General features: G+C 39.1%; 2 protein-coding genes across 3 annotated transcripts; both read right to left on the bottom strand.

Annotated features, from left to right (window-relative positions):
* Window positions 1-2,045: 2,045 nt before the first annotated feature.
* LOC132185060 (uncharacterized membrane protein At1g75140) lies at window positions 2,046-4,510 on the bottom strand. Its single transcript, XM_059598890.1, has one exon. It carries the CDS (start codon window positions 4,212-4,214, stop codon window positions 2,223-2,225), a length of 1,992 nt encoding a protein of 663 aa, XP_059454873.1. The 5' UTR covers window positions 4,215-4,510; the 3' UTR covers window positions 2,046-2,222.
* Window positions 4,511-5,565: 1,055 nt separating this feature from the next.
* On the bottom strand, window positions 5,566-10,648 carry LOC132184587 (uncharacterized). 2 transcript variants are annotated; one of them, XM_059598275.1, is made up of 11 exons: window positions 9,744-10,648; window positions 9,603-9,657; window positions 9,390-9,489; window positions 9,039-9,294; window positions 8,230-8,283; window positions 7,985-8,124; window positions 7,089-7,656; window positions 6,792-6,903; window positions 6,610-6,659; window positions 6,101-6,244; window positions 5,566-5,993 (listed from the first exon to the last, which is right to left on the bottom strand). In XM_059598275.1, exons 1-11 carry the CDS (start codon window positions 10,539-10,541, stop codon window positions 5,736-5,738), a joined length of 2,535 nt encoding a protein of 844 aa, XP_059454258.1. In that variant the 5' UTR covers window positions 10,542-10,648; the 3' UTR covers window positions 5,566-5,735. The 2 variants fall into 2 exon arrangements, with proteins under 2 accessions (XP_059454258.1, XP_059454259.1); XM_059598276.1 differs by having other exon boundaries at window positions 5,566-5,984.
* Between the last annotated feature and the right edge of the window lie 1,340 nt (window positions 10,649-11,988).

Raw genomic sequence — 11,988 nt, 5'->3', positions numbered from 1 at the left:
ATAAAAATGAGAATCAAAATATAATTAGCCAAACGCATGCGAGTCGCATCATCAGATAAGGTGGGGCGTCAGCATGCGCTTCCCTAGAGAATAAGTTGACTTGTGGCCTGTGACGGTTAGACCTTTTCAAGTAAGATAACGCTTTGACAATTGAGTTTTTAAATAAAGATCGCATCCATCTCTTCTTCTGCCCCGCGGAACGGCGGAAGGGGCAGCTTCCAGAGGAAAAACTAGGAGGATATCTATGACGTGGTCTAAGGGTGTGTTTGTCAAAAATTTTAAAAAATAAAATCACTTTCTAAAATGATTATAATTTTTTTTTTTTACCATGGTTACTGACTTCCTGTGCTGGTAATGGAATAGGATATCTCCGGTCCATTTTGGACTAGAAAATATTCCGTTTATAACTAGAATTTTTTTAAAAAAATTTTAAAGCCACAAATATGACATATGTTTATTAACTAAAGATAATAATAAAATATTATTTTATCTTTAAATAAAAAATAAAAAATAAAATTATAAAATATTAAGGGGTGGCTAGTCTAGGGTAACCAAAGCCACCCCATGGTTGGGGGTGTTCCGGTCACTCCCAAGGACCAAACGAATTTTTTTTTTTTTTAGATTTGTGCCAGGGGGTGGCGGACCACCCCAAAGGGCCAAGAACCCCCGGCCACCCTAGTAAGGCAGTGCAGGGCGGCGATGCCACTGCAGATTGGATGGATGAATGGGGTACCAGCATAATATTTATAATTTTGTTTTTTTATTTTTTATTTAAATTTAAAATAATATTTTATTATTATTTTTTGTTAGTAAATGTGTCATTATTTGTGCTTTAAATTTAATAAAAATCATGTAATGCGAATATTATCCCGTCAAATGCCCGACCTTTACAGCCATTCCCGGTGGACAGAGGATCCTCTCCATGGAAATCCATTCCCGAAATCTGTGGCTCCTGTAAGAATCAAATAAATGATGGAGACCATTTTATTGCATTTTTTTTTATTAAAAAATAAAATAATAATAATAATAATAAAAGGTCTATGCTCGAAGCCAGTAGTAAGCCAAACTTATTGTTATATTTTTTTTCACTAGATGCAAGCCAAACTCCACGTGAAAAGGCAATTCTTTCTTTTCTTTTCTTTTTTGGTCTTAAAAAAAGAGAATTGCAAATCAATCCCTGGAGTTGGAAGTTGTAACAAATAACTCCATGTGATATGGTTATCTAACAAATAACTCCCTCCATACTAATTTGAACAATTTTTTTTTTTTTGAAATCATTATTATATTATACATTTGCACTAAAAACTTATTTAAAAAAAAAAAAAAAAAAAAAGTGGGGAGGGGGGGGACAATGGCCGAACGACCCCATGGCCGGTCAAAAGGAGTGGTCGAACTTTACACGGGCCTTGGGGTTGGTTTGGCAACTTGGCGGTGCTTGTTTTTCTTTTTCTTTCTTTTTTTTATTTTTATTTATTTTTATTTTTTAAAATTATTTTGATGGTGAATGTGTAATTTCATATTGTCGTCAACGAAAAAATAGCCTAAATTTATACATAGCAAGTTATTTGTTACACAAGTATACAATAGGAATTTTAAACCTAATAGAGTTATTTGTCCAAGCCTCACATTGCATGGACTAATTTAATAATTTTTCCTAAAAAAAAATGCAGAACGACAAGAATCCGTGCTCAATAAAAATTACAAACACACGAGTCTTGAAAAAACATCATCAAATCACATGTGAGATGGAGGCAACCATTTCCATTTGATTATTATTTTAAAAAAAAAAAAAAAAAGGAAAATCTGGTCCTTCTGTTTTGTACCTGTTAGAAGTGTTGTGGGTGAGTGTTAGAAGTGTTATTATCATTAGGGTTTAGGGGTAGTTTGGTCTTTGTGTCTTTAGGTTTAGTCTATATATTGTAATGTTTGTATTAGGGTTTTAAAGGTTAAATGAACAAGAAGCACTAGCCTCCATTCTCAATTCTCCCTCTCAAACTCCCCCCTCCTACAAATCTTTCTACAATACAGAAAATTGGGGGACTTAAAAAAAAAATGCTTAAGCTTTCCTCATTATTTCCTCATGCAACTAGAAGTTACAAAGTTACAAAGTTACAAGTTACAGACATTGGCAGTTCAAATAGCCCATATTCCCAAATGAACTGTATAAAGGATAAAATCTGAAAGAACTCTGAAGTAAAAGTTCATGCAATTGATTCAACAAGTCAATTGCTATCCTCTACAACCTGATTGCCTGCATATAGACTCTCTCTTCTTTTTGGAAAACCGGAAGATTCTAAAGTTGAACCCCTAAATTTTAACTCTGAAGATGGTCTGAAATTTGGATCAACAGAAGCTGGTCTAGGGTTATGATCTGCAGAACCCTGCCTAAAGGAACCGGCTGCTCCACCAGGATAACGCTGGGGAGAGACATACCTTCTTGGAGCTCTGAGAGTGCCACCTCTAAGATCCATCATATCACCACCTCTAGAAGAGTCTGCAAAAGATCTGTCCCCGGAACCGGTTCCTAACGGAGCTCCAGCCATAGCCGACGCGGAGCTAAAAGGATCATCTGGCCCCCATGAAGTAAGTGCTTCCTTCTTCTTGGCGAAAAATTGCCAAGCGACGAATAGAAAAAGTATAAAGAACAACACGGGGCTGGTCCATAGCATTGCATTAGATTCCCCTTTAAATACTGGAAGGTTAGAGCGATACATTCCCACATACCCACTTCCAAGGCCAACAACAATAAGCTTTTCACGGTCACTGGCTACTAAGGGTATCGCCCTTCTCTGCTCGGCATCCACATCCATTGTCTGATAACTTAGGAAAGATGATCTGATATCATCCAGACCAGCAGAGAAAACAAGCCGAGGTGCACCAATCCTAACATAATGCTGAGATGAAACGTTGAACACAAAGACCTTCTCCCCGCTAACAATAAGCAAATACCCCTTAATTGACTGAAAAGCAAGAGGCTCATCCATGTCAAACTTCCTCTTTGATCTAACCCGGCATTTGAAGTTCATTATATCCCCCAAGAGCAATACATGAATTAAATCACCCTCCGCCGTAAATCCATATGCTTTGGACCGCTCTGTGGCATCAAAAACATAATTTCGAGCAAGAGAACGGTTCAGCCCTTCACACTCAGACTCCTTAACTTTCATGCTCCTCAAATCCAATGACCCTGCACCAGCCTCCGTCAGAAACAAAAGCCGTTGCTTAAAGAACACAAGCGGCCTGCTCGTTGGCATGGCTGAGCCATAGAGAGTCCCATTTTCTGTTAATACCCTAATCTTTCCACTACCATCAACAGACAAAATGTACCTCATCCTCCCAACATGATGCACTTCCAAGATACTTATTGGCAACGAAACATCTTCCCTGCTGTCAGCAGGCACAAACTTACCTACATTTTCCATAAAAAGCAAAGAACTCCACTCCTCTCCATTCGACGACCCCTCCCAAACCCGATGCATCAAGACCGCACCATTGCGATGCCCCGTCACCAGAACACTCTCATTCTTATAAATCGACATGTATGAAAGCATAGCCGTAATTGGCGACTCGGACATTGTATAGAACTCAACCAAAACATCCCCATTTCTCAAAAACACATAAATCCTCCCTCTCTCATCCCCGACCGTGACGTACTTACTAAGCCCCTCATAATCCCGAAACGGCAACACATTACAACACGTTGCCTCCGAATCCAACTTCACAGCCGACACAAACTGAAACCTCTCCGACCAAAACGGACTATACTTCGTTACCGAAACCGCCCCCCCTTTGTCTCCCTCTGGGGTCTTACCCACAAAACCCTCTTCCTCATAATCTTCGGCTAATCTTTCACCATCGCGATCTCCTCGAAGAATCTTATCCTTTTCTTTATGGTACTTCTCCTTCGTAGTCATTGGCACCTTCGGAGACTCCGATAACTTTGACTCTAACCTAGTAACTATCTCACTAAGGCTTCTCACTAAATCTTCGAGTTTATGCAACAAAACTTGTTCTTCATTGAGTTTATGAGTAACTTCTGTTTCGGGTTCACTGTATAGATCGCGGTCGTGGTCGTGGTCGTGGTCGTGATCGCGATCGTGCTCGTGTTGGACTGGGACAGAGTTAGAGCTTACCAATAACCTAGAAACAGAAGCGAAAGTGAAAAGCAAAAAGAGTGTGTAAAACAACTTGCCTTTGTTGGGATTATTCGCCATTGGAAGGAGCTTGGAGGGGGTTGTGATTCAGTGTTTCGTCATTGACTCATTGTAGCGCACGCGTGAATTGCGGGTCCTTATGGGGGTGGATCTGGAAATCAAAAGAAATGAACTGAAATCCAGATGTTAGATTTGAGGAATCTGCGGCTGGAATATTATTGGATTTTGGAGAGGAAGCTGTTGTGGTGTGAGGTATTGACCTTGGTCCTTGGTCTGAACGGTCTGAGCTTAGGGCAAGGAATTTCGATTTTTCAGCCGAAAATAAAAACACTTCATAAGGTACTAAGCAGAGAAATTGAAGGAAACGTTTTAGTCAGGTCGGGCTTATCCCTGATTTACTTAGAGACCTATAATAGTGTGACACGTATGACACCTAAAGGCGTGTTAGAAGACAGTTGTTTAGTTCACAAGATGGTTCGGACATGGTATTTCTCCTCTTCCGGAGAAAGAAAGCCATCGCCACTTTTTGCCCCCTCGCTGTTTGGTCAATTATTTTTATTTTTTAATTGAGATTTTTTTTTAAAAATTTTGTGAGTAATTGATTCATTTGATGCAATATCTTTGGGTATTGTATGGTTGCAATACTTCTTCTTTTTTTCGTGGTGGCTGTTTGGTGACCTTGGCAATAAGTACGGTTCGGCACCGTCAAATTACTTATTTTATGTGGCAGTATATATATATATATAAGTCATATAAATCTCCTATTCATTGTCAATGCCAATAAGACCGAAACTAGCAACGATCTTCAATCTATCAAACCATATGAAAATAAACGGTGAGGTTAAATACATTTTTAGTCCATTTACTTGTGTTTTTATCAAATTGTTATCAAAAGTGACGACGTTTATTGTACTTTTACCGTTTATTTTTTTATTTGTGTCCATATTCCATTAACTATGCCACGTTTCAAGCCATCACATAATACCAATAAGACATTGGCAAATGTCGATTCTTGATAAATCAACATATTATTTTTTTAAAAAAAGTGGTTATTGGGTCCGTCGTGAGGGAGGCCCCATCCCAACAACCGCTCTTCCAAGTGCAGGTTGTTGGATACCCCACCCCTTCGACCTATTCGGTAATCACTTTCTTCTTTCTATTTCTTTTTTTGAAATGATATACTGAAGTGACAAGAATAAATATGTGACAATATTTTATTGATTTTACGTGACAACTTGAATATGTTACAACATAAATCTGTTAACTTTTTTAATAAAATGTGGACAAGAAATAATACGATAAATGGTAAAGACATATAAATCTTTTTTTTTTTTTTTTCACTTTTAAAAACTCACGGAACCATTTGATATAAATTTAGAGTACAAGAATCAGAAAGTATTTAACCCTAAATTTGATTATTAAACCATCAGCTTTTAATGGGACTTGTTCATTAACATGAGTAATGCTATACATCACTCCCATCCTTTCATATAAATCAAGCAAACATCAAACAGATGTACAGAATATATGATAGACAAATGAACTGAAGTCAAACAACAATAATACATTATTATATATACATTAGGCTCTTCCTTCTGTCTTCATTGGCTTCTTTGCCAATTTGAATGCAGCAAATACAGATTCAGTTTCCAGAACCACATTATCACCAGTGCGATGCTTAGATTGCAGGGAAGATTGCCTTAATATCTCAAACAGTGAAGTGCCTGACTTCATTGCAGCCACGGATTGTGTGCTCTGGGTACTAGCTTTAATTTGTGAGTTACTGAACTTGGCTGAAGCAGGCCTTGTTGGTCGATTTTCTCTCTGAATCTGTGCATTCTGATTCAAACCAAATTATCATTGGTAAAAAGAAATAAAACTCATAATATGAAGAGAACACATATTGGATATACTTCAGCCTTGTTGTGCTCCTTGTTAGAGCTTACCGTATCTGAAGAATCCTCTGATATTGAGATTGCACTCCTGCTATTGCTGTCATCTCGAGCAAAGATAAAAGAACGACCTGTGCTTGATGCATGCCTTTTGGATGATGGTAGAGAATGAGTTGACCCCCAACCAAGGAAAGAAGACTGCAACATTAACCAATGTAATAGTTGTAGTTACTTTACTTAGTTCCATATCACTGATCTACCATTGATTTGTGTACGTGCATGTGTATAATAAGATTGATAAGAAAATGCGAAAATGAGGACTGGATTTCCTGTCTGCTAAAGGTGTTCAAGAATTATTTTAAGTAAAGGTGCATGTTAAAACAGGGAAGGGAGACAGGAATCAGTCACGCACAAGATTGTGTTATTTGATATTTCACTTCAACACACTGAGTTTTAGTTTTGGATACTCTTTGTCGCGTAACCTGAATAATCAATTGAAGTAAAATAGCTGTCTAAACAGTTTTGCAATCTACATTTAACATCCTAACTGCAAACTAGTTTACCTTGGACAATGTGTTCCTCTTTCCTCCAGTGAATGGCATATCAAAAACGGCTGCAAAAAAGAAAAATAGCAATAACAATAATAAGATGGTAAGCTTAACAAAAAAAGATTCAGAAGACTGGAGACATTTGCTGCATACTTTTACAACCCTACAAATTGAGTGAAATATACAGCAGATCTTACAAGGTGTTTTGCCTTTCTTAGTGTCGGGGACAATATTCAGCTTCTTTATAAGACCAAAAACTTCTCTGGAACTCTCATCCTCTGCTGGTGACAAGAGCGTAGCTTGCTCCTCCTGTTTCATATCATAACCTTCAGCTACCATCTTGTGAACTAAATTATTACTCAGAACAAATAGCATACATATTAAGTTAAACAAAACCTATGAACTGAAACCATTTTTAGATGAGTTAGCATAACATTCCGACAAAGCATCAAATAAATCATAAATCTGGAAATCATAAGCTGCTACAAACTCACAGATTTCTCAACCATGCACTGCTTAGATAGCCTCTTTTCTGTTTCCTCATCATCAGATGATAAGTATACATCATCCTTATCCGTAAACATTTGAGGAATCATTTGCTTTACTTTTCTTAAATTCATTCGTGCAACATTTGTTGGGATTAAATCTTCTGCAGCTTCATCACCAAAATCTTCTCCTTCTTCTTCACCTTCCTCATCTTCTTCGTCTTCAAGCAAAGTTGTGTCATTCAATTTTGAACCACACTTCAATTTCTGCAAAAGATTTTCTGTTCCAACCGCATCCTGTTGCTCAAGCCACTTCTGATGGAGTTCATTACGCTTCTCATTATCAATTGTCTTTTCTTCATATTCAGTTGCTATCATATCTTTAAGTTCCTCAAAATCTTCATTTTCGTCCTCTTCTTCATTATCTTGGAAACGATGCATGTCATTATCACTATCATCTTCTTCCTCAGCTTCATCATCAACAAAAGCTTTAACTGGATCGCCATCTGGAGATTCAGACAATCCATGTGGATGGGGATCAATGTTCTCTTTGCTATTGTCCTCTTCATCAGAAGAACTACAAAAGACAAACAGTAGTCAACTTTACATTTTAGAACACATGTATAGTGAAGATAGTTTAGAACGGGGTATGGTATGTCTCAAATTTAAGAGCCAACAATAGTATGGAAAGCACATGAAAATAAAAACTCTTTTATGATTTGTGAAGATGATGAGAACGGGAATTAATTGAGATAGATGTAGATAATCAGAGTAAAAGCCTAGTTTGCAAAGACAGATATCCTAGTGAGTCATGAGGTGTAATGAATGCATAATTAATCAGGTCACAATGGTTAATGATATTGCCCACATGACACCACAAAAGAAGAAAAATATTCAACACTTACACATCATCAAGAGGAGCAGAATCAAGCTTTAAATTCATTGCAAGTATGGATGGAGCCAGAACTTCTTCCAAGGGACTGTTGGGTGTCTCACTAGGTAGCTCATCCGTAGAGTCACTTGTCGGGGAATCAGGTAACAGCTCCTACAACATACAATAGACAAGTAATTTTTTCATTAAATACAATCCACCAATAGAGTAATAATGCCTTTCAAACAGAAGACGTGAAACACCAAAAAAGAAAAGCACCTGAGTATCATCAATAGGTATTCGAAATGCTTGCCTGGACTTCTCGTCCACATCCTGCAAAGTTGAGGCAATACATCATATGGTAAGTCCATCTCAACATGATGCAAGCACCCATCTTGTACAAAATCTGTAGACAATGATAATAAAACTCAACAAAGTATTTGTCCCAACTAATTGGGGTCTGCATTTGGCAATATGAATCCCTTTTCACCATTCACCCTAGCAAATTTTTTTTTTCTTTAGGTCTTGGGCGCCAGCAAACTGGCATTCTAAAAATTATAAGGAAATTCTAACTTCTTTGAAGAACTGGCATTGATGGCAATTAAAATAACAAAAAACCTAGTTCAGATATCACACTAAGAGGGTTGAAAGTGATAACCAAAATGTTGTGCGATTATAAACACAAGGTTTTATTTCCAGCGTCTGATTATTCCCATTGAGCTTCACACAACAAGCAGGCATTACTTGCTTTCTCACACGATCGCATCAACATGTATATTGCTCTATATTAATACAGACAAGTACCAATTTACAAACTTCCAACAATTTTCCATCTATGTACAAATAACAAAGTTCATTTATAAGTGATTTTTTGCCAAAACTGCACTCCAAATATCCAACAACACCCTCACAAACCAGATTCATGGATGCATCAAATGTTCTATTTGTTGAGGTAAGCTAAAATTTATGACATTTACAAAAACCATATATGCATGCAAGTTCATATTATTTATAAACTAGTGCACCATTGCCCTCTTCATTCCACGACAATCAAATTCATCAAGAATTTGTCCAGTCGTTTAACTCACCATCTGGGACGGTATACTTTCACAACTGGAGTGATCTTTAATGTGATTAGATTCATCTTTACACGAATCATCTGAATTACTCTTCTTGTTATCAGGAATTTCAATTGCCTCTTCACTCGCCATTTTCGCAATCCCATTATTTCCCCTCTCATCACCAGTAGGGCCACCTGCATTACAATCCACTACAGCCACCATTGCAAAACAATCGTCGTCGTCATCATCATCAACTAAAGACATACTGTTTATAGCAAAAGATCTGCAACCCGCAAAGAATGCGTAAATACATTAACCAATTTATATATACCAAGACTGATTCCACGCAAATATATAACCAAAATTAAAACCACTCACTTTTTTGAAAGCTCAAGCTTTCTTTTACGAATCTTCTCCAAAACTGAAGATATCGGCCTTTGAACAAGCGGTACAGGTTTAAACGACACGTCTCTAGTTTCTAGGAACAACAAACACGCAATCAAAGACTAATTAAAAACATTAATTTGCACTACACAAACGAGTTCAATAAAATAAAGGGTCCTGGAATTAAGTTATTAATACAAATTATACCTCGCAAGAGTCTCTGAGATTCAGCACGGAGTTGCTGAAGATGATCTCTTCTTTCCTATAAAATAGTAGCAGCAATGAATTAGAAGAAGAAGAAGAAGAAGAAAAGTGATCCACTAGTAGAGTACTTAGAGACTAGATTACCTTCTGAGTGATTCTCTTAGCGGTGGCAGTCTCGTGGGCATTAACACTCTCAACCCTCTTGTTCCTCTTCTTCTTCTTCTTGTCTCTCTTCTCGTCAATCTCAACCGGACTACGTCGTTTCTTCTCTGGTTCCTCCACCCTCAGACCCCCAATTACCTCCCCCATCTCAGCTCTCAGATCTTCGCCTTCTCCGTCTAAATCTTCAGTCACAGATTCAAACTCCAAGGCCCTCTTGGCCCCAGAACCGTCTTCATCACCGCCCAAACCATCAAAGCCACCAGAATCTTGGCGATTAACACTCTCAATTCTCATCATCTTCTTCATCTTCTTTTCTCTCTTCTCATCAATCTCAGCCGGGCTACGTCCTTTCTTCTCTGGTTCCTCTACCCTCAGATCCCCAATCCCTTCCCCCATCTCAGCCCTCCCATCTTCGCCTTCTCCGTCAAATTCGTCAGCCACAGAATCAAACTCCAAGGCCCTCTTGGCCCCAGAACCGTCTTCTTCATTTCCCAAACCATCAAAACCACCAGAATCCAATTCATCTTCACCGTCAAAACCCTCCGATACTTGCCTAGGCGGCGACTCCTCGTTCAATTCCGGGGAATCTCGGCCGTTCGATTCATCAAAGTCTAGGGCCTCGGATTTGGAGAAATCCTCCGGAGGCGGCGGCGATGGATTAAGGGTAGGACCGCTGGAAACCCTAACTGCTTTCTTCAAGCGCTTCAGCTTTGTTTCAGGGACTGCAGGAGAGGGTTCCTCCGTGGGTGAGAATAGCTGAAGCTCGTCGTCGCTCTCCATCTCTGGCCGTGGCAATCTCACTGAAATCGACGGAGAACGACTTGTCGTTAGGGTTTTTTCAGGGACTGAAACATTGAAGACTGATCGAATCCAATTAATCTATGAGAAATGAAAGAGCTTTGGCGGCAAAAGTTTTAAAATTTTGTAGGACGGCGCGTTGTCTTGGTTTTGGATTGGCATTGAACCGCCAAATTTACCGGCTTCTTTGGAGGTTCGGGCCGGCCCGGGCCTCCCGCTAATGGGCTAACGACTGTGATTAAAACATGGGCCGAGCTTAGATGGGAACAGAGTTGCTCGCTGTAAGCAAAGACAAGAGAAGGGGAGGGCTACTACAAACATGTCGAGAGCAGAATACCCAAAGGAGCTATGGGCTGCTGCCCATTTTGCAGCAAAATGAACTCTAAGATTGGCTTGTCTTGAAGCTTTAACAACTTCCAAAGAAGAGCAATTATATATATATATATATAGGGAAAAATATAAAAAAGCCCCCCAAACTATTAGTCGTTTTCGATTTAGCCCCCTAATGTTCCAAAAGTCATAAAGTAGCCCCCCAAACTACAAAACTGTTGCATTTTGGCCACTCCGTTAGTCAAAACCGTCATTTTGGACGGAAACTACAAAACGACGTCGTTTGATTACAGGTAAGTTACAAAAATGCCCTTGTATGTTTTTTTTTTTTTTTTTTTTTAAAGGAGCTCCAAAAAGGATTCACTTGCCCTAAGCAAAACGGCGCCGTTTTGCTTAGGGTAAGTCATTAAAATGGCGACCATCTCCTCTGTCCCCAGCACTGACCCAAGTCAACAGATCTCCCATTTTCTCCACCAGATCCGCCCCTGCGCGCCTCCAAATTGAGCCAAAGAGCAAGGTAATCCCCATTTCCAATTCTCTCATCCAAAATCTTGAAATCCGGGAAACCCACTAGTACTTTTGCATAGATCACAGCAATGGCACCCAGTACGATCCGAAAGGCTATCAGGGCTGTGAAAGACCAGACAAGCATTAGCATAGCCAAAGTGGCTGGCAACATAGCACCAGACCTCGAAGTCTTGGTTTTAAAAGTGACAACCCACGACGATGACCCCGACAACCCACAATCGGCGAAGGTTGTGCGTGAGGGGGACAACTTGTGCAGCTGTGTTGCGTGGGTTGGGAGATTTTGGGTTTTAATGACTTACCCTAAGCGAAACGGCGCCGTTTTGCTTAGGGTAAGTTAACCCTTTTTGGAGGAAAACGGCGTCGTTTTGCTCCTTCTTAATAAAAAATAATTAAAAAAAAAAAACATACAAGGGCATTTTTGTAACTTACCTTAACCAAACAACGTCGTTTTGTAGTTTCCGTCTAGACTGACGGTTTTGACTAACGGAGTAGCCAAAATGCAACAATTTGGTAGTTTGGGGGGCTACTTTATGACTTTTGGAACATCAGGGGGCTAAATCGAAAATGACTG

The sequence above is a fragment of the Corylus avellana genome, chromosome ca6 (genome assembly GCF_901000735.1).
Source record: "Corylus avellana chromosome ca6, CavTom2PMs-1.0".
NCBI lineage: Eukaryota > Viridiplantae > Streptophyta > Magnoliopsida > Fagales > Betulaceae > Corylus > Corylus avellana.
The sequence above is the reverse complement of the archived record's forward strand: the minus strand, read 5'-3'. Positions and strand labels throughout refer to the sequence as shown.

Excerpts from the sequence above, each read along its gene's own strand:
- LOC132185060 (XM_059598890.1), bottom strand. The coding sequence starts at position 4,214 with ATGGCGAATAATCCCAACAAAGGCAAGTTGTTTTACACACTCTTTTTG.
- LOC132184587 (XM_059598275.1), bottom strand. The coding sequence starts at position 10,541 with ATGGAGAGCGACGACGAGCTTCAGCTATTCTCACCCACGGAGGAACCC. Across the intron at positions 9,295-9,389 it reads AAGCTTGAGCTTTCAAAAAA|ATCTTTTGCTATAAACAGTA; the intron begins GTGAGTGGTTTT and ends TGCGGGTTGCAG. Across the intron at positions 8,125-8,229 it reads TACCTATTGATGATACTCAG|GAGCTGTTACCTGATTCCCC; the intron begins GTGCTTTTCTTT and ends TGTATGTTGTAG.